General features: G+C 38.4%; 2 protein-coding genes across 2 annotated transcripts in view; both read right to left on the reverse strand.

The window, feature by feature from the left end:
* NOTCH2 (notch receptor 2) overlaps nucleotides 1–27539 on the reverse strand; it is a 166716-nt gene that overhangs the window by 108547 nt on the left and 30630 nt on the right. Inside the window, exon 2 of the mRNA XM_059377115.1 lies at nucleotides 18415–18496. Within this exon, the coding sequence (XP_059233098.1) occupies nucleotides 18415–18496 (82 nt within the window). The remainder of the gene's footprint in view (nucleotides 1–18414; nucleotides 18497–27539) is intronic.
* On the reverse strand, nucleotides 13208–13766 carry LOC132000706 (homeobox expressed in ES cells 1-like). Its single transcript, XM_059374405.1, has one exon. The coding sequence runs from the start codon at nucleotides 13736–13738 to the stop codon at nucleotides 13301–13303; it is 438 nt and encodes a 145-aa protein (XP_059230388.1). The 5' UTR covers nucleotides 13739–13766; the 3' UTR covers nucleotides 13208–13300.

Raw genomic sequence — 27539 nt, forward strand, 5'->3', positions numbered from 1 at the left:
AAAAGTAATGTTTTCATTTATTTTATTAATACCACTCATTAATTTAACAGTATAGACCATCTCAACTAAAGAAAAGCAGCATCAACCAAAAACTGACACAGGAGGATTCAGATATAATTCTTTGTTCTAACTTCAGCAACATCTGGCTCAAGAACTTCTTTTGTATGCTTAAGAAACAAAACAAAACAAAAAACCCAACTGACCACAAAGAAAGGCTCTTCCAGTTTATACCACATGTGCTTGGAAGATGCTTCAAGTGACTATGAGGCTCTAAGGTAAAGGTCGGCAAATATTGCCCTGGATGAATACCAGATGGTTTTGGATCTCCACCCCAGGAACTGGCTTTTCCATTTTTTAAATGGTTACATTTTAAAGGGATATAATAGTACCTGTATAATATCCTCAATTTGTCTCTTGGCCAGTAAAGCAACATTTACTATCTGTAACTTAGAGAAAAGTTTACTGAACCCTGCTCTAAGGCCACGACGGCAACTAAAGTATATGTAGGTAAAAACACTTTCAAAACACGTGCTTGAAATTTAGGTAACTTTCTGTTTACCAGAAGTTAGGCCACTCTAGAAACACATGTAATGAAGTATGTTTCAGATAGGCAATTTCAGAAAGGCAGCTGAATGGTCAAAAGATCATCACTGTCACCTGCCACAGCTCTGCATAATTAGAACCAAAGATAATAAAAATAATGGACATCATGGGAAAAAATTATGGTGTATAACCCTGATACCATGACTCATGACAAAAAAGCACTACTTACCTTAAGAGGACCATGGCCCAAGAGATTAAAAAAAAACTTAGATATTACAATGACTTATAGCCTTCCAAACCAGAGAAACTATCAAACAAGCATCCTGAAAGTGTACATTCAAGTTTACTCAAAGTGAACATAAATGCATTACCCCGAAAAGACGGAGTAATAAGCAAAACAGACACTGTGAAACCCAAAATGGCCCAGGCTGGACCTGTGCTTAGCAACCAAGTTGAAGCTAAATAAAATCTCCCAAATCTAAACCAAAACAGCATGATGGTAGACACCATAATATAAATCACAGCCCAACCCACGTTTTCACACTAACTCTGGGGAGGCACTTTACTTACTAAACTGGGTCAAGGCAAAGCCATACCTGATGTGGCTCCATTCTCCTGAATCATTCCTCTTTAAAAAACCCTTGCCTGGTGGCAGGTGAGATGTATTTAGGACATACTTGAACAAATATATTTTTTTAAATATGTATTACATATATACATATAAAGTCATGAGGTTTTTTTTAATTTCAATAAGAATAAAAATGTAACTAGGATATTGTTTTACAAATCTCTTACTTAAGACTTCAGCATGCTCCCAGATCATTTTTTTTTTAAGATTTTATTTATTTATCAGAGAGAGGGGGGGGGGAGAGAGTGAGCACAGGCAGACAGAACGGCAGGCAGAGGCAGAGGAAGAAGCAGGCTCCTTGCTGAGCAAGGAGCCCGATGTGGGACTCGATCCCAGGACGCTGGGATCATGACCTGAGCCGAAGGCAGCTGCTTAACCAACTGAGCCACCCAGGCGTCCCTGCTCCCAGATCTTTTTTGATAGAGTGGCTCCCCACAAACTTCTAAGCCAGCTCTAGTTCTGCCACTAGATATTAACCTTGTACCAGCCCACTTTAACTTCTCTGAGCTTTAGCCTCCTCATGTATTAAAACATGCTAGGACAGGGGCGCCTGGGTGGCTCAATGGGTTAAGCCTCTGCCTTCAGCTTGGGTCATGATCTCAGGGTCCTGGGATGGAGCCCCACATCAGGCTCTCTCTGCTCAGCGGGGAGCCTGCTTCCCCCTCTCTCTCTGCCTGCCTCTCTGCCTACTTGTGATCCCTCTCTGTCAAATAAAGAAAGAAAATTAAAAAAATAATAATAAAACATGCTAGGACAAAAAACTCTAATATTCCCTTTAGCTCTAAAATTGTATGATTCCATTTTGTATGTTCCATGGCCCCTTGGATATTCATATAGGATAGACCTCCCTTATGAGGAACTCAAAAAGAATTTCCACACTGTTTTGTCTCATGGAATGTTAAAAAACAAAATGTATAGCTAGAGTTAAAATTCTTGGTCTTTAAAACTGCCTCACAAACGCACTCAGTTTTTTTTTTTTAATTCTCCTTTTATCTCTCTCTAGATAATTAGATAGATACATACATAGCTCTATTTAGAGACACAGATACATCTATACACACATACATATACATGTTCACTCACATTAGTTCCTTGGGGGTTCGTACCAAGAATGAAAGGAAATAGTGCTGAATCTTTAGATCCTCTAGAGGAGTGTAAAGAACAATTTTTAGTCCCAGTCTACATTCTAATCAGTTATGTAATCCAGGGGAGGTCACTTGGCCATACTAAGCCCTGGGCTCCTCATATTTAAAACATAATGAGTAAGTAAAGTGCTTGTCAAAGTCCTTTTAACCTTCTAAGTATGATAACTCTACAATTTTGGCTTTGAATCTCCTCAGCAACACTGTCCAAGGATGTTAATGCTTAGAGTCAGTGCTTGTGTGTGTCTTCACCACTTATCCACTCCAAGACGGGGCTCCTGGCACAAAATTTGTGCCTTGTCCTCTTCCATCCTCCATGCTGCCCACCTGTCACCATTCCAAATACACAGACACATTCAGTGCTCATCAGTGTAAATGAACTCCTGCACAACTCACACTTCCAGCTAACCCCTCACAGGAAGCATAAAGAGGCAAAGAGTAATACATTTAAACAAGATATGGAGAATAAATAAGAATCCTGAACTTAGAAGGAAAGAAAGACCTTATCATCTTCTCCAAAACAGGTGGCGAAAACATAAGAGCCTGTTTTCATCAGACCAGAATGTTGGTAGACACCACAAGACTCTTTATGGAACTGGACCTGCTGATAAATCTCACAAGGCTAAAAATGACAGATGCATGTCTAAAATAATGGTCTGTGAAGATTTGTCCCAAATTTAAACTTGCAGGGAATAAACCACTTAAATTCATGTAGGACCTTTTTCCAGATACCATTTTTATATATCTTCTCAACACAGCATAAATGCCTATCATTTTTCCACTCTTGATGCTCTCATTAATTCTCATAAAATTTAAGAAAGAATAAGTGATGTCCTATAATCAAAGAGATTGCTTCTGTGGAGACTAATTATGAACTCCTGATACTCAGTGTCAGCCTTTGCCTGGAAGGAAATGAGTCAACTTTTCATTAGTAATCACGTTCTCTCCATTTTTTAAGAGTGACCCAGAAATGCAAGACCGTGAGTTTTAGCAGTATGAGCCAGAGAATCAGATACCACAGATATTATATACAAATAGGACAAAGATAGAAAATTAAAGTCAAAGAGGTTCCTGAGGTATTTTTCAGGATGACTGAAGTTTCAGAAGGAGCCCACTAAAATAATTCATCAAGGAAATGTGTCTGGCTTACACAAGAATGGGCATTTCAAAATCTTAAAGGAACAGGCAATTAAATGGCTAAGGCCCTACCATGGTCTTGCCAAGAGACTCATACAAATGTTTTCCACACAGAATAGGCAGCCCTGGTTTATTCTGGATAATTGAGGGTTTGGATATGTACTATATAATCAGAGGAAACAAGCAGTAAAGGACATGAGCTAATTTGGGCTAACCAAAGACTTGGCTAACAGATGCTTGCTTACTCTGGATCCCTGCAATGAACTAGATCAGGCCAATGATATGCTGGACAGAAGAGGTCAGAGGATGGGATACCTGAATTCTCAACTAGGAGAATGAACTATGCCATATACGACAAATGATCCTATTCTTAATGTCTGTTTTTCCATCTTTCTCCTACATTAACCCATTCTTTTTCTTGCCTCAAAGATTCTTGGATTCTGAATTCCCTTGTAAATGGTGTCCACAAGCTTACCTGCCTACTTCTGAAAACAGCATAAAAATCAAGTCAAAACCAAAAAGTTCTAGGAGTAGGAGAGGTGACTGCTCCCAGCTGCCCTCCCTTCTTGTCTCCTGTGGTCTTCCTGCTACCCCTCACACTAGACATTTTATCTGTAAGCATTCAAGCCAACATGTATTAAAGGAATGATTTTTTTTTTAAATCAGTTATCTATCACCATGAAACCAGATGAATCCACACACTGGTTTAGTAAAACCTCAGAAGAACAACAAGATGTAGAAAAGTTTTAAAACTATGTCATTAAGGGGGGGCGCCTGGGTGGCTCAGTGGGTTAAAGCCTCTGCCTTCAGCTCAGGTCATGATCCCAGGGTCCTGGAATCGAGCCCCGCATCAGGCTCTCTGCTCAGCGGGGAGCCTGCTTCCCCTTCTCTCTCTGCCTGCCTCTCTGCCTACTTGTGATCTCTATCAAATAAATAAACAAAATCTTTAAAAAAAATGTCATTAAGAACAAAATGATGAAAATATTGGTAATGATTATTCCAGGAAACAAGGGCACTTCTGGTCCCCTTAAGTCTCTCTCTACTTCCATCCTTCTACTACCCATCTCCATCATATTCTCAGATTTATAAACTAAGTGATCCACTAAAGACCCTCTGATTTTAATCTTCTGTCCTGTAGGAGCTGCTCCCTTGTCTGACTCTCCACAGTTTTTATCATCTGTGCTGACACATCGGGTAGTTACAGACCACTGTATTTTATACAAAATGTATGCCTCATCTCCATAACAAGATGGCAAGATGTCAGAGGACTGCCACCATATTTTACATGAGAGAAACATGACATTCGTTAGCAGTCACTCCCAAGGTATTTCAGAGTCACAAATAAGTCAGAGAACACAAGCCTCTTGGGCCTTTCTGTCTATTCACAATACCTAGCACAGTACTCAGTCAATGTAGCCACCTCAACAAATACTAGACTGATGAAAATTAAACTTTTCTTTGAAGAGTGTTATGGACTGAATGTTTGCATCCCTCCCCCCGCAAATTCATATGATGAAACAATAATCCCCAATATAATGATAGTTGGAGATGGGGCCTTTGGAGATAATTACGTAGGTAAAATCACGAGGTGAGGTCCTCGTAATGGGATTAATGCCCATATAAGGAGATGAGGGGACCACATCTTTCTCTCCCTACTATGTGAAAATATACATAGTGAGAAGGTATCCATCTCACCAGGAAGAAGGTCCTCACAGGGAACTGAATCTGCCAGTGCCTTGATCTTAGATTTCTCAGGCTCTAGAACTATGAGAAATAAATACCTGTTGTTTAAGCCACCCAGTCTGTGGTAGTTTATTAGAGTAGACTAAGCTGATTAAGACAAAGAGTAAGAATCCTACAGTGCTTCAGTCTATCTGACCTTCAGTGTTCGGGATACAGGATTATAGACAGAGCAAGTAAAGGAAAATGGCCTGAACCTACAGAGATTCATTACCCTAAAGCCACTATGCTATATAAGTCCTACTCTGGTTATTTTCTCATTAATACCTATGTTCTCCTCATACTTATGTGAAGAAAAAAACTGGATATGATGTTCCAGTTGGATGGGTTCACTGAGTAATACCACCTTTCACTGAACTAATGCCCTTATTAATTAGTCTTTGCTTTGACTTTTCTTGCATAAAACTCCTTTGATAAAGATTCAAGTAATAGTTTGTTTAGGAGAGGACCATTTTAAACAGAAGATAACTGCATTAATAAGGGAAGCCTGAGGGAAGCATATAAAAATCAGTAAGACATTTTTGAACATGAAGCATGAAGTGCCAGCAAAGATTATTGACAATAGATAAACAGAATATAGAAAACTTTGGGAAGCCCCAGATAAATTGTAATTTACCTTACATCAAAACGTAAAAAAACAAAAAACAAAACAAAACAAAAAATCGTAAAGTAAAACAACTAAGACAAATACAAAAACAAAAAATTCACATAACACACACACAGAGAAAGAGAGAAAAGAGACTGTAGGGATGGAAGAGACACCAAATTTTATTCCTAGCTACAAAATTCTAAGCTACAGGACGTTTAGAAGAGCACTTAAAGAAAATCTCCTTTAACGTCCAGTTAGCTTAATGAAAAAGAAAGCATTTGGAAATTTTTAGATAATTACATTTTTATCACACTCTGATATCCCCACTCCTCTGTATTCAATCTTGCTAGCCTTGATGAAAGATAGACAGTCAAAATTTAAAATGAAGTACTTAATTAAGCTATGCCAGATCCTGGAAGAAAAATATTTCTCATCCTGCTTAGTCACAAGAAAAAAAGGGAGAAAAGAATTCCTACATGAAATTAATGGTGCTGACATGCCACAATGGAACAATAAGAAAGAAACTTTACAGAGGATTATGGTTAACTTGGAGACCGTGTTGAAAGAAGCCTAGCTAAACTCACATCTATTCATCCCAGCTTTGCAGGCCAAAATTATTTGATTTAACTTATTGGAAATTATCCAAGACAGGCAAAAGGATACAGGCAGAGTCTAAGAATCACCTTCTCCTACTTCTTTACCTAACACTTCAGTTTATAAAGGTTCAAACCTGAAGAATAAAGGTGAATTGAAAAAAGTATAGGAATCCCATTGTTCCATATTATAAGAACCTGATAATCAAGACTTACTTTATAAAAAACTCCTCAGGGACACCTAATGTATTTGTTAAAGGATTTTTCAAACACATAGTGGTTAATAAGAATCACTTCAGAATGGTACTGTTAAAGTGTCCAGATCTCGTGTCCTAAATAAGGAAAGCCTCACAGGACATATATCTGCACATCTATTAACTCACAATGCAAATGTACGGCACTATGTTTAACAATGTGTGGCTTTTGACCTGGCAGCAAAATTTATCAGAGGTTGTTGAATTTGACCAGTCCAATTTCACAGCTGCATAAAATCTGTTTGGACTTGTTCACTTTCCATTAGGAAAAAGAACAGAGAAGTTTCAAGTTTTTCCATTTAGTTTTTTCTACCAAAGACCATTTTAATAGATAGTATCCTCTCTCCCCACCTTCATTGCCTTCTTATATTTCATCTGCAATAACTGCACTGAGCTTTCACATCAAAGGCCACTTCTCAGAAATGCAGCATTACCCAAGCCTGGCCCAAGTACACTCACAGAGCTACAAGCAGGTTTAATACTCAAATATTATGTCAGCTGCCCAGGTCTACCTAACGTTACTGCTTCTGTTTAAAATCAGAAACTATGTGGAGTTATAATCACATTCCTGACCTAAAGAGTCACTTCAAGTCTTTTAAATGTCCCATATTTCCTTTTCAGAAAGACATGTTTGAATTACCCACTTTAAAACAGATAGATTTTGGAATGCCTGGGTGGTTCAGTCAGTTAAGTGTCTGCCTTCGGCTCAGATCATGATCCCAGAGTCCTGGGATCAAGTCCCACATTGGGTTCCCTGCTTGGTAGGGAGCCTGCTACTCCCTCTGCCTGCCTCTCCCCCTACTTGTGCACTTGCTCGCTCTCTCCCTGACAAATAAATAAATAATTTTAAAAATAATACTAAAATAAAATGAAATAGGTAATTTTGCCCCATTTTACTGATAGGCAAACTGAGACTCAGACTGACAGCCCATTTCCCCAGAGTGTGTATTAGGTCAGCTACTTAAAAGATATGTGATCATATAGATCAATATTCCTGATGAGCACAGATGCAAAAATTCTCAACAAAATACTAGTAAACCAAATCTAACAATACATTAAAAAAAAAAAAATCATTTACCACAACCAACTAGGATTTATTCCTTGGTTGCAAGGGTGGGTCAATATCTGCAAATCAGTCAATGTGATACATCATATCAATAAGAGAAAGGGTCAGAACCATATGATCATTTCAATAGATGTACAAAAAGCACTTGACAAAGTACAACATCCATTCTGGATAAAAACCCTCAACAAAGTAGGTTTAGAGGGAACATACCTCAATATAATAAAGGCCATATATGAAAAATCCACAGCTGACATCACCCTTAAAGGGGAAAAACTGAGAACCTTTCCTCTAAGGACAGGAACAAGACAAGGGTGTCAACTCTCACTACTGTTATTCAACATAGTACTGGAAGTCCTAGCCACAGCAATCAGACAACACAAGGAAATAAAAGACATCCAAATCAATAAGAAAGAAGTAAAACTTTCATTATCTGCAGATGACATGATACTATATATATAGAAAACCTGAAAGACTCCACCAAAAACTGCTAGAACTGATAAACAAATTTAGTAAAGTCACAGGATATTAAATCAATGTATAGAAATAATTTGAAATTGGTATTTCAAATACCAATAATGAGCAGAAAGAGAAATTAAGAAAACAATCCCATTTACAATTGCACTAAATATAATAAAATATTTAGGAATAAACCATACCAAAGAAGTGAAAGATCTCTACTCTAAAAACTATAAATAATACTGATTTAAGAAATTGAAGATGACACAAAGAAATGGAAAGCCATTCCATGCTCATGGATTGGAAAAACAAATATTGTTAAAATGTCTATACTACCCAAAGCAAGCTATACATTTAATGCAATCCCTATCAAACACCAACAGTGTTTTTTACAGAACTAAAACAAGTCTAACAATTTTATTTAACTACAAAAGACCCTGTATAGCCAAAGCAATCTTGAAAAAGAGAAGCAAAGGCATGACTAGGTGGCTCAGTGAGTTAAGCATCTGCCTTCAGCTCAGTTCATGATCTTGGGAGTCCTGGAATCGAGCCCATGTCAGGCTCCCTGCTCAGCAGGGAATCTGCTTCTTCCTCTCCCTTAGCCCCCCTCCCTGCTTATGCTCTCTCTCACAAATAAAATAAAATAAAATAGAAAAAAGAAAAACAAAACTGGAGGCATCACAGTTTCAGACTTCAAGTTATATTACAAAGCTGGAGTAATCAAAACAGTATGGTACTGGCACAAAAATAGACACAAAGATCAATGGGGGAGAACAGACAGCCCACAAATGAACCCATGACTATATGGTCAATTAATCTTTGACCCAAAAAAAGAACATCCAATGGGAAAAAGACAGTCTCTTCAACAAACGGTGCTGGAAAAACTGGACAGCAACATTCAAAAGAAACTGGACCACTTTCTTACTATACTCAAAAGTAAATTTAAAATGGACTAAAAATTTAAATGTGAGACTTGAAACCATAAAAATCCTAGAAGAGAACACAGGGAGTAACCTCTTTGACACTGGACATCAGTCATATGCACATTTTTTCTAGATATGACTCCCGAGACAAGAAACAAAAGCAAAAATAAATACTGGGACTGTATCCAAATAAAAATCTTCTGCACACAGAAGAAAAAAAAATCAACAATGCTAAAAGCAAGCTACAAAATGGGAGAAGATGTTTGCAAATGACATATTCAAAAAGCTTAGTATCTGAAATACATAAAGAACTTATAAAACTCAACACCTGGCTCAGTTGATTGGCCAGCTGCCTTCAGTTCAGATTATGATCCCAGGGTCCTGGAATCAAGCCCTGTGTCGGCCTCACTGCTCAGCAGAGACCCTGCTTCTCCCTCTCCCTCTGCCTGCTGCTCTGTCTCTTGTGCTCTTTGCCAAATAAATAAATAAAATCTTAAAAAAAAAAAAAAAAACCTCAACACCCAAAAACAAATAATCCATTAAAATATAGAGAAATGAAAAGATATTTCTCCAAAGAAGACATACAGATGGCCAAAAGACACATGAAAAGATGCTCATTATCACTACCATCAGGAAAATGCAAATCAAAGCTACTATGAGACATTATCTCACACCTGTCAGAATGGCTAAAATCAACACAAGAAACAACAGGTGTTTTAAGAATGTGGAGAAAAAGGAAGCCTCTTGCACTATCGGTGGGAATGCAAGCTGGTGCAGCCACTGTGGAAAACAATATGGAGGTTCCTCAAAGTTAAAAATAGAACTACTTTATGATCCAGCAATCGCACTTTTGGGTATTTACCCAAAGAATTCAAAAACACTAATTCAAAGGGATCCATGCACCTCTATGTTTATAACAGCATTAATTATAATAGCCAAGATATGGAAGCAGCCCAAGTGTCCCATCAACTGATGAAGGGATAAAGGTGTGGTATTATATACAATGGAATATTATTCAGCTATAAGAAAGAAGGAAATTTTGCCACTTGCAATGACTTGGATGAAGCCAGAGAATATAATGTGAAGTGAAATAAGTCGGTCAGAGAAAGATAAATACCATATGATTTTACTCATATGTGGAACTTAAGAAAAAAACAAATGAGCAAAGAAAAAAAGAGAAATCAAGAAATAGACTTGGGGCGCCTGGGTGACTCAGTGGGTTAAAGCCTCTGCCTTCGGTCCCGGGATTCTGGGATGGAGCCCCGCATCGGGCTCTCTGCTCAGCGGGGAGCCTGTTTCCTCCTCTCTCTCTGCCAGCTTCTCTGCCTACTTGTGATCTCTGTCTGTCAAATAAATAAATAAAATCTTTAAAAAAAAAAAAAAAGAAATAGACTTCTTTTATTTATTTATTTATTTTAAAGAAACAGACTCTTAATTGTAGAGAACAGTCTGATGGTTAGAGAGGGGAGATTGGTTCAATAGATAATGGGGATTAATAAGTGTGCCTGTCATGTTAAGTACAGGGTGACTGACATATGAAAGTGTTGCATCACTATACTGTACACCTGAAGCGAATATAACACTGTATGTTAACTTTAAAAATAAAAAAAAAAAAAAACCTTCAAAAAAAATAAAAGTATGTGGGGCACTTGGGTGGCTCAGTGTGTTAAAGTCTCTGCCTTTGGCTCAGGTCCCGATCCCAGAGTGATGGGATCAAGCCCCACATAGGGCTCTCTGCTCAGCAGGAAGCCTGCTTCCTCCTCTCTCTCTCTCTGCCTGCCTCTCTGCCTACTTGTGGTCTCTGTCAAATAAATAAATAAATAATCTTTTAAAAAAAAAAAAAACTTCAAAAAAATAAAAGTATGTGATTTTGGGAAAATTATTTAACTTCTTTGAGTTTCTATATATACTCATCAGTAAAACAGGAATATATAAAAAGGCTAACTAAGCACAGAGCCTGGCATATAAGTGCTCAATAAACACTAGCTAGCATAATATTCTTTAACTTGCCAAAGGTCTGATTGCTAACAAGAATTAGGGTTCAAACTCTAGTCCACCTGGCATAAAAACCTATGTCCTCTCCACGCTGCCAGGCAGGGCTCGTTCAGATGCCTTAATCCACAGAGAAGTATCACAGTGAACCATACTGAAGTCTGAGGCAAAGGAAAAGTCATTAATACTGATCTCTTTATCTAAAATTTGGATATTTTTATCACAGTTTTTTTGCATTAATTTTGATATTCTGAACTACTACACTAAACTGTAACTGCCCGGCTAGTTCAGTCAGTAGATAAGAGCATGAGACTCTTAAAAATATTCTATACCTTGGTAACTGGGTTTTCTGACACCCTCTAAAATTTTACACCTGAGATGAAAAGCCTCACTCACCTCACCCTGGTCCCAGCCCTACCAGTCACCAACAGTTTCTGCTCTACATTACAGTCACTTCACAATTCACTTTGCATTAGTCTAGTAAGACTCATTCTGAAGCTCTTTAAAAAGTCCAGGTGATGGGGCGCCTGGGTGGCTCAGTGGGTTAAGCCTTTGGCTTAACCAAAGTTAACCCGTTAAGCCTTCGGCTCAGGTCATGATCCCAGAGTCCTGGGATCAGGCCCCGCATCGGCCTCTCTGCTCAGCAGGGAGCCTGCGTCCTCCTCTCTCTCTCTCTGCCTGCCTCTCTACTTGTGATCTCTCCCTCTCTGTCAAATAAATAAATAAAATCTTTTTTTTTTTTAATATTTTATTTATTTATCGGGGGGGGGGGGGAGCGAGCACAGGCAGACAGAATGGCAGGCAGAGGCAGAGGGAGAAGCAGGCTCCCCGCTGAGCAAAGAGCCCGATGTGGGACTCTGGGACTCGATCCCAGGACGCTGGGATCATGACCTGAGCCGAAGGCAACTGCTCAACCAACTGAGCCACCCAGGGGTCCCATAAAATCTTTTTTAAAAAAAAAAAAAGTCCAGGTGAATGAATCGATAATTATTTTATGACTTCCCAGAGTATGAAATAATGTAATAATACTATCAATTATTTGCAACTACTACCACAGACTTCAGTTATCTGTTATATGTGGTATACATAAAGAGCATAAAATAATTTCTGAACTAATAGCTGCTTAAGTATCACATTAAAAAAAAGATTACTCTGTGAAAGCTATTTAGTGAGCAGAAGACAGTATTCTTCATTTTATGGTAAAGATAAAAGAACTATGGGAAAGTGGCCAGGCTTCTGCTAGCATCTCCCAGAAAAACTCTATATATGATGTTCTGCTGAATAGGGCACGCTATCCAAGGACTCTTCTTGCGGGAACCAGTTTCAGCACAGAAGAAAGAGAGTGATTCAACAGCTGACATTTTTCCCAATGTACCTCTTTGATCTGATATTTTCCCGAACAGCACTGAATGCACTAACAAGGTGAGTAAAAGGGAAGATGCTGAGTCAGCCATGACTTTTGAAAATGCCTTTCTAGGAGAGCACCACAACAACACAAATATTGATAGAGCCTCCTCTATTCTAAGTCAGGCTCTGGAAGATTCCAAGTGTCTCTATTCCCTCCTGACTATACAGAAACATATCAAGAGGAAAAAGAAGGCAATAACTCTAGTTTTCTTGAAAGGCTTTAGGAGGCCTGGACCACCAATATTACTCCTAATCCTGGCAAGGAAAGTTTAGTTGTTAATGTTTACTATTTCTTACAGCTAGTAGACAAATTTTAGGTTAATTGTGAAACAAAGTTATACTTTATAACATTTTATATTTATAATGATTTACTTTGTTTACTCTGATAATGTAAAGTAAAAATAATTTATTTTGATAGTGATTACTTTAAAACGTAGTTTCTATGTAGCTACTTTGGCAAAAAGTAGAGATTCTGAAACGCAATCACCCATCCACAGGAACCTAAGTAACTCATGGTGACTTTCCAGTGTTCAATAAACACTGTGCTAGTTACCTAAGCAGCATGTAGAGTTTTTTTGTTTTTGTGTGTTTTTTTGGCTTTTTCTGAAAATTTTATTAAAATATATAGGAAAGGGCTTTATTGTAACTAAAAGTGCCCAAGTATAATAGGTACCATGTTATAACAATAAATATTTACAATATATTTTAGGGAAAAAATGACAACACTCAGATTAAATGAAAAGAAAACATCACATTTTTATCACTTGATATTTCCATTGATTCTTCATGGTCTGCAATTGTAAGAGAATCTCAAATGTTTAGATTTCTATCTATTCCAGGAGATTCGTGTTGAAATTTTTTTTCGCCATTAGAAACCGTGATTCTCTATGGGACCTTTTTAGTTTTGCACGCCGATTTTGGAACCAGATCTGGATTCTGTCTTCCTCTAGATTCAATTTTCGAGCTAAGTCTTCTCTGATGTCAATGCCAGGATAGCAGTTAACTCTAAAGACATTTTCTAACACTTCAATCTGGTTTTGAGTAAAAGCAGTTCTGGGTCTCCGGCCTCGATACCAACTCAGCTCTCTTTTCAACGAAAGTCTTTCTGAGGCTGAGGAGCCACAGGTGTCGGCCCAGGGCCTGTGGGGTTTCATTGAGGGAACACAGTTTTTCTTCTGGTCCAGTCCTAAAATGCTCTCAATGGAAAAGGAGCAGGGCGAGGGTTTGCTTTCCCCAAGCCGAGCACCTTCCGGAAGACTGGGAGCCATCCTCGAGTGGGTTGCCCGGAACGACAGCTCTGGCCTCTCCCTGCCTCTTGGCTGGCTCTGCCCCATGTGTCGCATGTAGAGTTTTTTGAAAGAGTCCTTTATAATGATAACTTTTATCATTAAAAATAATGGCAGAGTAATTAGATCAATTCTCTTGCTTACAATAATTAGACACTGTGGACAAAGATTAAAGGTACCAAAGAGTAATCAAACCAGGCAGAAACTGGGATATGAGCCTCAAAAAAAGAAAACCAAACCATATGAAATGTACATTTACATAGTTTTTTCCCTGAAGGTAGTCCTCGGTCCATGCAGCACTGAGGAACAGAATACAAGCAGAAAATGGGAGTCTTACTGAGCTGAAGAGTCAAAATATCTGGAATTGTCAAAGCAGCTAGAATTTGGAGGAGAAATCCCCCTGGAAAAAACAGAGCCACAGAGCAGATAGCCCTAAAACATGTATATGACTCCACTAAAATCCTTAAATGATTCCTGGCTGTGCATGAACAAGGTATTTAGGAAACCAAAGGAAAGCAAGAGTTGGAACTGGAAGGCTGAAGAACTGAGCATGGTTCTGGGGAGTTAGAAGTTTGAATTCAAGTCCTACTAAATTAGAAGGGTTTGGGGAACACCAGGCTTGACAAGCAACTCACACTTCCCACTGATCCCCCAAGGGGTCATACCTTGAGAGTAAGGACCACATCCCAGGACTAAGACTTAAAATACTGTCAGACTAAAGGCAAAACAGACCTGCCAGAGCAAAGCCTAAAATCAAGCCTTCAAAGGATCAAGGTGATCTTCCAGTGATGCGACGGTCTGTTAGAACAAAACTCACCATTCTTTAGCAGAAGGTAAACACTAAAATGCATCACTCACAATGTCTAGTAAATAACAAAAACTACCATAAATGAGAAGTAAAGGGAAACTATACCCAGAGTCAATAGAAAGAGCTGTTAATACAAACATACCCAAAGACAACCCAGAGGTTAAGAACTGACAGATAGGACTTCACATAACTATAAGTATGTCCTTAAAAATGCATATATTGTAAACTTTACAAATCAAAAACTTACCCTCCCCCAACATTCTAGTGAACTTGAGTTACCCATGATTTTCAATCAAATCGGGATTTGGAATGGTTTATCTTTGAAAGCCTGAGACAAACAACTTGATAGTGATTAATGACAGCCAAACTTAATTATATATTTACACCTCCCATTAGGACAAGGGAGAGAATAAAATGTCTTATCTCTCTGTAGTGAGAGGGCTTTATTAAGATCCGACAACAACTATTTAGGAGCAATAATTGAGTTTTATGCAAGATTATACAGGTTCTCCTTGTCTGGCATCCCAATCTAATCACAGACTGATAGAATACTTAGGCGCCTAACAGTTAGAAAAAACAGCTGAGCTGTATACAATACTAACCTTTTAAAGTACTTATCCTCATCTGTCAATGTGATCTTATCAAGGATTTCTATAATTTCTATAAACAACTATTATATTTTAGCTGAATCAGTAGCATTATGCTCTTTAAACAGATAGTCAGATACCTTCTACCCTAAAACATTTTCCATTAATTCCCGCCCTCCCACCCCTGTAAAAAAGAATTTGGCTTCAACTTTCTTTTCCTAATCCACTAAGCAATCTCATGAACAAAAAGATAATCATATGCCCTGCATGTCTAATGTAATTTTTATAGAACTTATGTTCTAATATCCATTTACCATTAAAATAATATAAAAATATATAAAAATAAGCGGGATTACCTTCTTTCCCTAAGGAAAAAAGCAAAATTGGTGAAGATACACTGAAAGTCCTGCTAAGTAGATGTTATTTTTGCTTAAAATTTTGCTCAATATCTTATGGCATTGTCAGGATGACTGAGTTGGCCTCCTTGATACTGTTCATGCTTTTCCTATATCTACTTTATGTTGACACTAATGTTGCTTTTACCAATGTAGAGAAATATTCTCTTTTTACAAGTTTTGTTGCTCATATTGGTCTCCCAAAAGGACAGTCTGGCCCTTTTTTTTTTTTTCCTTACTCTTCCTTCTCAGGGGCTTGTTTCCCTCACACAGGGCTGGAGGACATCTGAGGGACTCACCCAGAACTATATCCATAAGCAACCTATTCCATCAACAATAACAAGCATCCACAGACAGATTTTGGGCAGCTCCATTTTTGTTAGCCATAAAGTGTGTTCCCTGTTCCCTAGCAGTGCTTCTTCCAGAGACCAGAGGTAACTCTGTCTCTCTCACTTTGGAGAATTTGAGACTAATGGCCCACAAAACTCCTTTTGCCCAAAAGGGACCCTTAGTGTCCTCTCCTGGTAAAATGCTCAGAGACTAGTCTCTCTTCCTACAGCAGACCACAAATACATAGGCCAACACTTAGAACCTATTTGAAATTCCCCTAATAAGTCACCACATTGAATTATGTTCAGATAGAACTAAAGTACCTCTCCGTATAGTACCACCATACTAAAGGCTGTGTGAAGCAAATAAAATTCTCAGAGGAGAGGACAGTATCTTCTTATTTAAGACACAGATTAAAAGAACATGTGAATGATGAACTCTATTGAGGACCTTTTGCTTCAAGAAAATACTGTTAAGCTCTAGCTACATATCAGGCACTATTTTAGGCACTAACTATACAAAAATATATAGGACAAGGACCTCGAAATCCAATAGGAGAAACAAATACATCCACAAATGATCATAATTTAATGGGTTAACTACCACAAGAGGCCTGGATAGCAGAATAAAACAAGTAACTATGACACTGGGTGCCAAAAAGGGACTGAAGATTTTGGTAGCAAGTTCTAAGGCATTAAAATAAAAGTTCCTCCCCTTTATTATCTCCAACTGTATTACCATTCTGAAAGAAGACTACATCCCATTTTTGTTTTTTGTTTTCCAGCTAGAAAAACTACGTGAGCAGCTCATTATCAGTTAAAAAATAAAAAAAAGTTTTCATTCCCAGTATTACCTTTATTCCAATGCAAGCAACGTACGGTTAAACTTTACCATCATCTGGAGTGCCTGGGTGGCTCAAGGTCCTGGGATCCAGTCCCACATTGCCTCCCCCGTGTCCCCGTGCCAAGCTCCCTGCTCCTGCTTCTCCCTTTGCCTCTGCCTGCTGCTCCCTTTGCTCATGCTCTCTCATTCTCTCTCAGATAAATAAACAAAATCTTAAATTAAAAAAACAACTTTACTGTCATCATAGTTTAAAATATTGTCACTCTGCTCAAGAGCATAGTGATTTTATAAAAATCCTCACCGATGGCATTAAGGAGCTTAGATCCTGAGATGCCTGGGTGGCTCAGTCAGTTAAGCATCTGCCTTCAGGTCAGGGTCCTGATCTGAGACCTTGGGTCTCTGATCTCAGGGTCCCGCTCAGTGGGGAATCTGTTTCTCCATCTGCCTGCTGCTCCCCCTGCTAGTGCGCACTCACATACTCTCTCTCCCCACCCCCGCTCTCACAAATAAATAAATAGTTTTTTTTGTTTGTTTTTTTAAAAGGGAACTTAGATCCTGGTGTCAGAATGGACTTGACTGGAACCAATGTCATATTATATTTATGTTATTCAATTAAATACCCAGAAAAGAAATCAAAACATGTTGGATAAACTCATTTAAAATGCTTATCAAGCAAGTATTGCTACTGAAGCAGAGGATAAGTGTACCCCATGCAAGTGTTAAAGAAAAGTTACATTATCAATCTTATTTCCCATGATCTAAATACAATGAATACATGTTCCTGTCAAAAATTTTCAATTGAAGGATGGCTGAGTGGCTCAGTCGGTTAAATGTCTGAATTTCTCTCAGGTCCTGATCCTAGCGTCCTGGGATCCAGTCCTGCATTGGGCTCCCTGCTCAACAGGGAGCCTGCTTCTCCCTCTACTTCTCTGCTTGTGCACTGGCACTCTCCATCTGACAAATAAAGAAATGAAATCTCTAAAAAAATAAAATTTCAACTGAGCCAGAGCCAGAAGAAAAAAAATACAGTCTGTAGGACACAAAGAGGAGCTATTTATGAGATAATCTCACAGGCCTCCTCAAAGAAACAAAAAATATAGCTAAACTAGGTGTGGGAGAAAAAGAAAAACTGCTCTTGAGAACCAGCCTCTACTGCCTGGTCCTGTTCCATACCCTATTTCTTGTAAGCCCATAAAATGACCTTCACCACAGTACCTGCTCCCCATCTCATCCCTCCTGGTGCATATACATCTTTCTCACGGTCTCTTTTTAGGAGCTGGACTTTTTTACACCAGAAAAATAGTTTCATTTGTAATACTCGCTTACACCAGGCAGAATTAAAGTTAGTAGCTATTGTGGTTTGACTTAAAAACAAGATCATAACTAACATGTTGAGGAGTGATCCTAAGAATGTATTCAATATACATTAGCTAGCCACTCACTGAAAAGTCTTTTTCATAATGAAAAAGATAGTGATAAGACAGGAAGAAGTTCTTGTTCATCAATTATCTGACGCCTACATCGTTCCATCCTCATCCTCCACAAAGACTACATCAGAAAAGGAAGAGAACCAGTAACATTTCACAGAAGTATTGAAAATAGAATTAGTAGAACCAAATCTTGCCCAGGGTTATACTGAGGAAAAATAAAATATATAAAAAGGAAAGAAAAAAAAAGAGAGAGAGAAAAACTTACTTGCAATATCCTGTGCCATTGTGGTAGGTAACACACACTCCCTCATTTACACAGGGCTCATAGCCATCCCGACACTGCAATGCTAAAAATAAAAAACAAATACACATTAGAAATAAGTCACTAATCATAACCCTCAGACAGCAAAGAAATGTTACCCAATCCAGGTCAATATTCGTTCCCAGATCCAACCTGATCTGGGTTTCCCTTTAGAGCTTTCATCAGGTTTTTTGTTTGTTTATTTTGTTTTGTATTTGTCCTTTGGCTCCTGAGGCCATAGAAGCATGGAAGTTCATCCTAGGAGTCTCTGCCTACAATAACTACTTTACAGTACTGAATGATGCTCTTAATTCTCTGTGCCTCTATCTTCCCAGCTGTTGCATCCCTATCTCCCAATGATACTAAAGAAAAGTAAAGCTCTTAACATCCACGACATGCACAAGCGTCTTGAAATTTGAATACTTCAGATAAGCAATGTAAGGATTCATCAATGAATATTTAGGAAGCCTTGGGTAAATACTATGTCACCACGATACTAAAGAATTACATAAGCCTTCAAGTGAGGTTTCAGAACAGGCCACTTTAATACCTATTCAGAAACATCAACAACATTCATTGAACAAACTGTAATTGAGAGCCTAGCATATACTAGGCACAACATTAGTATCCAGAGGAAAAGAGGAAATGGAATACATAAGAAATGAATACAATATAATCTCTAGCCTTAAGGGATTCACACAAAGATGGGGGAGTAGACCACAAATACTTATTGTAGATAGGGGGGTCAAAGTAAAGAAAATAGAAAGTTAAATATATACAGACAAAACAATAACTCTCAAATTCTTAAACTCCAGTCCTCTTACAAGGTACCTCACTACCACAATCCCTCCCAAAAACAGGCTACTCAGAAATAAATAGCAACAGTAGAAATTTTCATTGATTTCGGCCACAAGAGGAGAAGGGCTCCTAAAGTCTACCACTCACTTGCTAGGTAACTTGATTATTTAGCTTTTAGAGTTAGAATTTTCATCATCAAAATCCTTATCAAGAATCCTAATAACATTTGATGTGGTGGGGGAGGTGCAAGGTTGGGGTACCAGGTGGTAGGTATTATAGAGGTCACGGATTGCATGGAGCACTGGGTGTGGCGAAAAAATAATGAATACTGTTTTTCTGAAAATAAATAAATTAATTTAATTTAAAAAAAAGAATCCTAATATCAGTATGAAAGGCAAGACAGAAAGAAACCTAGTGAAACAACAAAAACCAACATTAAAGTCAATTAACTTTTTCTGTAAGATCTTCAGATGTCCATCTGCTAGACAGTTTGTATACAAATACCTGAAAGCAAAACTGAGAGGTTTCTACCTTTGAGTTTTCTCTAGCCATACCACTCTATGAATAAACTGCTCAATATCACAGGCTCTAGGCCTGACATTCTAGGGTATCAAAATCAGCTTCTTTTCACAGGGGAGCCCAGGCACAAACTGGATACTAGAACAACTCCTCCATTAACATTTACTGCATAAGATGGGTGCCTGGGTGGCTCAGTCAGTTAAGCATCTGCCTTCAGCTCAGGTAATGATCCCAGGGACCTGGGATCAAGTCCCACATCGGGCTCCCTGCTCAGTGGAAAGTCTGCTTCTTCCTCTCCTTCTGCTCCTCCCCCTGCTTATGCTCCCTTTCATGAACATGTGCGTGTGCTCTCTCACTCTCAAATAAATAAATAAAATCTTTTAAAAAATAAAGGGATTTCCTTTAAAAAAAAAAAATTACTGCATAAGAACCCTCTATTTGCCCAGTACTGTTACCAAGTATAGAAGCATTTGAGAACATGTTTATAGAAATCTCATCTCTTAAAATAATATTTTTAAAATAGTAATAACCACAGCAGCTAAGACATTGCACTTACTCAATCCCAGATACTATTTTATGCACTCCACATAGACTGACTAAGTCAATGTTCCCTACAACACTGTGAAGCAGTTAATTTCATTAAATGTGTTCCACAAAAAGGCGAAGTGAACTGCTACTGCCAAAAGAGCCAGAATTTGAAACTTAGCAAGTCTGGAACCTAGGAAGTCTGTGGTCCTAACTACAGTGATACACTGCTTCCTACTATCTGACATTTTTCTTCTCAGATGGACAGGATAGGTATTGTTACACCCATTTACTAGAAAGTGAGGGCCAATGAGGTTAGGTAACCTCCTCACACCACTAGCTGTGACATGCTAGGCCTGAGACCCAGGTCTCATCCCAAGTTCAGCCCCATCTCTGACAGCTGCTGGGATCACACAGTCACTAAGCTTCAATCTGAACAGGCAGATTCAGGAAGAGGGTCATCTTGTTGTCCATATCCCACTTCCCTGTAGGGCTCAAATGCTCCCTCTTCCCACACTGATAAGGCCAATGCAACAACTATAATTAAAACAGTTAATGTCAGGTTATTTCCTCCATACCAAAGTTCTCAAACTGCTTTTTTCATTCTCTTTAGACACTTTTATTAGTTTCAATGAGAACTTCCTGACTTTTTTCTATTTGCTTTTTCTCTTTACATAAAAAAGAAAACCTGTCAGTAGGAAAGGAATGTCCTACAAGCACAGAGCAAGCTAAGCTGAAGCTTTGTCCTCCCCCTGCAGGAATCCTGGCTGAGTAGAATCCAGAAACCTGAAATCCTGTCTCTACCACTAACTAGCTGTACTACTGCAAGTAAAGCACAACTTCATGGGGGCTCAATTTCCCTACCAGTAAACTAAACTTGGGTGAACTAAATGCTTGTGAAGGTCTTCTGTGATCCAACAGTGACACCTCCCTCATTAAAAGTATGTGAATGGCATGCCTGGTACCTGGAGAAATCTATGCAGAAGGACATTAAGGGCCTAGCCACCCATGACTCAGAAAGCCATGGGTGCAAAAAAATTACAGCCTGTTCCTATTAAGTATCCTGGCAAATCATTACAGTGACAGGTTCAGAGAAATACAAACAACCCAAAGTCAATATGTGGCAATCCATCAAGCAAGTAACTTTACAGCCTAGCCTTAGTGAACCAATCAAATTCAGTGACCAAAAAGGAGGTGGGCTTACAGGGCTAATAATTAATGCCATTTGGCTAATCTGTAGGATCACACTACCTTGACCCTTTAACATTTACTAAGCCATGGTGCTCAAAATGTGTATCAGAATCAACTAGAGGATGGGGCGCCTGGGTGGCTCAGTGGGTTGAGCCGCTGCCTTCGGCTCAGGTCATGATCTCAGAGTCCTGGATCGAGCCCCGCAGTGGGCTCTCTGCTCAGCGGGGAGCCTGCTTCCCTCTCTCTCTCTCTGCCTGCCTCTCCATCTACTTGTGATTTCTCTCTGTCAAATAAATAAATAAAATCTTAAAAAAAAAAAAAAAAAAAAGAATCAACTAGAGGGCTTGCCAGACACCACCCCCACAGTTTCTGATTGAGGAGGTCTAGAAGGGGCCTAGGCATTTGCATTCCTAACAAGTTCCCAGGTGATGCTAATGCCAGAAGTCTGAGGAACCATACTTTGAGAACAACTAAGGCATGAGTGTCCAAGTTATGGAATCCCCTAAGACTATAGAATCCACTGGAGGTTTAGGGTAATCTAGACAGTAATTTATTCCCTGAATTCAAAAGAAAAATAAAGTAAAATCTGAGACTCATGACTTTGCTCAGGGGTATTTCTAAATGAATACCGTAATTATCTGCCATTCAAAGAGAAATTAAAACTTTGATAACTCAAAAAGTTGCAGTGAAACCGGAAAAGAATCTCATTTCTAAATTCAATGTGCTCTTTTTCCAATGTAAAACACTTAAATTTAACAGTGAAATTGAAAGCACCCCTTTATATTTGTAAAGTAAAAAACAAAATGCTCAATCATATCCCATTTAGAGAACAGATGCTTAACTGATATTTTAGTAGACTCAGAGAAATGAGTCACTCACCAAAAAAGTGACTTTTACCCAAAATTTCACCTTAAGCCATAGTGATCACTCAATAAATACCGTTAACTAGAATCAATTTCATATACTGTGTGTGTGTGTGTGTGTGTGTGTATGTGTGTGTGTGTGTCTGTGTGCATGCTTCCACCCTCCCCAAAAAAGGGGCAAAAACAAAGCGAAGCAGGAGATTTCAATTTTATCACTCCATCAACTTGGCAACGTGACACAAAATTTAGAGAACAATTTCTAATTTTCCCACATTTTCTGTCCAGTATTTTGAGGGCTAACCTTCTAATATTCAGAACATACTTATAAAGCATCTACTCCATGAGGTGTATGTAGGCCCTAATGTCAGGGATTCCATAGTTATCAGAATAAAGTCTCTGTCCCCATGAACCTTCTATTAGAGAAAGATAGAGAGAATACATGAATAAATAACATTCTTTTAGAGAAGGGTAAGTGATAGATTCTGTTGGAAACAGAACCCAGATATGGGAGACAGAGTAATCACAAAGGCCGGAGGTACAGGGACCACCTTTAGATAGGACAACTAGGAAAGGCCTCTCTCAGAAGGTATCTTAGAGCTAAGATTTAAATGAACAAGAATCATGAAGATGTGAGAAAGAGCAATCCCAAACTGAAGAAAGAGCAAGTATCAAGGCCTTGAGATGGGAATGAGACTGGTATTCTAAGTTCATGTAGTTGGGGACTATTAAGCAAGGAGGGGGAGTAAAAGGAGGAAGGAAGGAGTTAGACCCTGGCTTCTGGTCTAAGTGTGAGGATAAATACTGCTCAGCTTTAAGCAAGGAAAATGACACAATTATATTTGTGCTTGGAAACAGTCACAATTGTAGGGGCCCCTGGGTGGTGCAGTCAGTTCAGCATCTGACTCTTGGGCTCAGCTCAGGTCTGATCACAGGGTCTTGAGATCAAGCTCCACATCAGGTTCCACACTCAGCATAGAATCTGCTTGAGATTCTTTCTCCCTCTCCCTCTGCTCTTCCCTGCTGCGCTTGCTCTCTTTCTCACTGAAATAAATAAATCTTTGAAAGCAAAAAAAATAAAGATAGAAAACAGTCACAACTGTAAAATGTTCCAGTAAGTGAAGGCTTTTATTCTTTTTATATAAGCTTATTCAATTTATCCCTTTTTAGCTTAAGTTGAAGACATCTATTTTCTTAGCTCCCCAAAAGTGGTAAGGCTTTTATTCTAATCTCATCCAACCTCCGAGAAGCCCCACTTACAAAGTGTTGGTACAGCACTCTCTAATCTGCATTGGCTTTCAGTTCTTAATTCTCAGAACTTATTCTCAGTTTGGCTTCAGAAGAACCAGCTGAGAGGTCTATGCAGTACCTTCACACAATGGCACGGATGGTACTTCTTCCAGGAACAAGTCATTTCTTCTTCCAGTCTAAACCTTCAGGTTCGCCCTCAAGAACACAGTCCACCTTACCCTCCTGGGACCCTCGCACCATAATAAATGTAGTCTCTTGTTAGAATGGATCACCACTGCACTCAAGTCCATGTCTATCCACATCTCATCTTCCTCAGCTGCCACTTTCCCTCCACCATCAAGGACACTCTATTCATTCCGCCGAGGCCCAGCCCACCTTCTACCTCACCCTCAGGGCCCCTGACTCTTAAAACATTCATAACTCACTCACAGTTTAGCACTTAATTCTATGTTGTCTTCTTTCTCTATTTTTCCATGTTTAAGTTCCTAGATGATAGAAAAATACTTATTTTCTGTATATTTGAGGAAATATCGTTTCAAGCACAGATGCTAAAATCAGGATCTGAGTTTGGAAGGCAGCTATGCTAACCTCTATACCACCAACGCCAGAATCTGAGTTTGGATTCTAGCTCCGTCATTTACTATCTATATCTGTATCCTCTTTCTGTTTTAGTCTCTTCACCTGTAAAATCATCTCTTAGAGCCCTGGTAAGAACTAACTGAATCAATACATTTAAACAACCTCGAATGCCTGATTCATAGTAAGAGCTCAAAAAAGCCTAGCTCACACAGTAGGTACTTAAATTCTTGGTAAGTGAAAGCATGATAAATGATGCCTCTAGGGAAACTTGTTAAATCAATCAAACCCAGTTTGAGCAGACAAATCTGGGAAAATAGAAGAGCCCTAGGCAGTTTAAAATGTACTATCAGTAAGTGGAATAAATTCTTCCCAGTTGCCATCACTAACAGTCTAATAAAAGAAATACTGAATTAGTACTACTACCAAAAAAATTTTTTTTAAAATAATAATAAATCAGCGGTCACTGCCTTTAAAAAAAGCTGTAGCACTGCAGGAATTAGGAGAAGTGACATAGTAAAGGTAAAATAAACATATATATGAGCAAAAATGTCTTTCAATTTAATATGGTTCTATATTTGTTGAAGAACTTACAGTGAGCATGGCCCTCCACTAGGCATTGAATAGAAATCAAACAAAAGTAAAACAATTCCTATCCTTACAGTCCATACAGTGAAATGGAGGGAAGTTAGGGGCAGGGGCAAAGAGAATGTGATTTACCCAAATGAATCCAAGACAAATACAGACAAAATAAAAACTGTTTTTATTAAATACCTTTAGCAAACCCTCTAAATGTCAATTTCAGGACCACTCCAGAAAGAACCTCTAAGAAATACAACCCAAGACCTTGTGTTTAGCACTGTGTAGCTCAGTATAGACAGGGTCCTGGTATTTACTCAAGTTTATTGGTCTCATTTGTCTATAAATACTGCAAACAACAGAATAAGCTGTCATTGATTTTAACCAGTTCTAGTGCCTCAGGAATTAGCCATTTAGGAACTGGCCCAATATCCTGACAGGATGGAATCTTCCTTAAAATTTCATCAAGGCATTTGCCTAGATTTTCCAGGGCTTTTCAGTATCATGCCAGCTACATGTCATTGGTTTAAAAGCCTCCCTTTGTTTTAGAAATCTCTAACATGAGTAATTAAGTCTGCACCCCAGCCAGCTGTAATCTGAGCAGCCTTCAATGTGTTTCACTTGTTGCATTAACATGTAATCAGTGTAAAGTGGCATTACTTGTTGCTTTGTAGCCTCTTCAAATAAGCCTCTGTCTGTTGTCTATCTCACATGATTTTTTTTCCCCATATCCTGTTCTGTTGGTCTGCAGTGTGATATCTGTGTTCATATGCACTGCTCACTCAAAAGACATTTTAATATGTTCAATGGGTGGGGTTCCTAAAATATATGAAGAACTGGCATACAGGGCCCTTTTAATTTTCTCTTTAACGTTTATGCAAATTTCGAGTAGCAGCATTTGAGAGAGAAGAAGCCTGAGTTTACGCCCTAGGACCTTGGCTACAGCTGGCTGCTGTTGCTTCAGGCACATGGTGTCTGGAAGAAGGTCAGTAAAATGAACAAAGCAGTTTTTTAAAATGACTGCTTGCATTATTACCAAAAGTAAGAAAATTGAGGGCAGACAGTGAGACATCAGGGATTTGCAATAATTCTCATAGCACCCTGTGATTTCAAACAACAAACTTCCACTAAATTTTTTATTCCATTTTTTGGAATCAAGCCATAAAACAAAAAAATCCAAACAAACAGAAGTGCAGAAGCTTCAAATCCCAAGTGGTATATTTAAATAAAAACAAAGTAGAGAAACATCTGTCTTCCTCCTTGAAGTTCGTCTTGATTAAAAAGCAAATAAATGCAACAAGGGAGATACCAATTTTACTTTCCTGACAGTGTTACAAGCATTTCTCTGTCTTTTACAGACATCATTTACTAGAAAATGTGTTTCCTTCTTAAGAGATGCTAATATCAGACCCACAGAGATTAAGGCTTAGGCTACAGAGTTCATAATATTACTACTTTTCAAAAACAGGTATATCTTGACTAAAGAAAATATAACCAACAAAAAATGAAGTTATAGATAACATAAGGGTGTTTTTGACATTACTAGAATTTTTGTTTTATAAAGATATTTGTCCTAGTGAGTTGACGAGCCTGTAATAATCTTTGATTTAAAAAATTCCAACTTTCTATTTTATACTACTGGATTTATTTATTACAAAGAGCAAAATTCACCAATATTTGCTGTGCTCTACTGACATATACTATACACTGTGTTATTTCCTTCATTTTTTTGTCTTGCAGACTGCAGAAAAGTTTTGACTTAAATAAAATGAAAAGTTATAAAACATATTTACTAATTGGATGTGGTGGGTGCCTGGGTGGCTCAGTTGGTTAAGCGACTGCCTTTGGCTCAGGTCATGATCCCTGAGTCCTGGGACTGAGTCTCACATCTGGCTCCCTGCTCAGCAGGGAGTCTACTTCTCCCTCTGACCTTCTCTCTCTCAAATAAATAAATTCTTTAAAAATCAATCAATCAGACGTGGCATATCTGTCAATGATCATCTCTACATATATGACATTCTTTCACTTGGAAAATACTTTCCCTCTCTTTCTTCCTTATCCATCTCACTTACTCCTACCTACATTTCAAATCATAGATAAAACATTACCTTCTTTAAGAAGCCCTCAGACACCCTCCAGTCTGATAATACCTCATGTAGGTATTATTCTCATTACATCCCAGGCAGATTTAATAGAAGTGCTGGCTCACCTATCTCTCACCCCTATCTCTCACCCCTATCTCTGCGCAAATTCTCTAAAGACGATGACCATGATTGGCTCATCCTCGTATACCCAGGACCTAGCACAGCACATGGACCCATAGCAGATATAGTCCATACTCATAAGATATTCATTCAATGAATATCTTTAACACAAAAATGTATGGACAAAGTCAACAACCATTTTATGTGTTTAGAATTTTCTAAGGCTTCAATTTTAATAAGCATAGTGATACCCAAATGTGACTGTGTCTAACAATTCTGATTTCATTTTGTATAAGCATTAGAAAAGTAAAATAAGAAGGAAAAAATGGTGCAAATTTCCTGCCCTTTAACGGGGATGAGAAGTTGAGAAAGTGGAACTATACTTTTCTAATCTTCACAAAACTGAAACATATTTGGAAATTCCTGCCTTAAAATTTGTATAAAGATATACACTCCCCCACTCTTCCCCATGAATCTTTTTTTTTTTTTAAAGATTTTATTTATTTATTTGTCATAGAGAGAGAAGCGAAAGCAAGCACAGGCAGACAGAGTGGCAGGCAGAGGCAGAGGGAGAAGCAGGCTCCCT

Source organism: Mustela nigripes, chromosome 14 (assembly GCF_022355385.1).
Source record: "Mustela nigripes isolate SB6536 chromosome 14, MUSNIG.SB6536, whole genome shotgun sequence".
Classification (NCBI taxonomy): Eukaryota; Metazoa; Chordata; class Mammalia; order Carnivora; family Mustelidae; genus Mustela; species Mustela nigripes.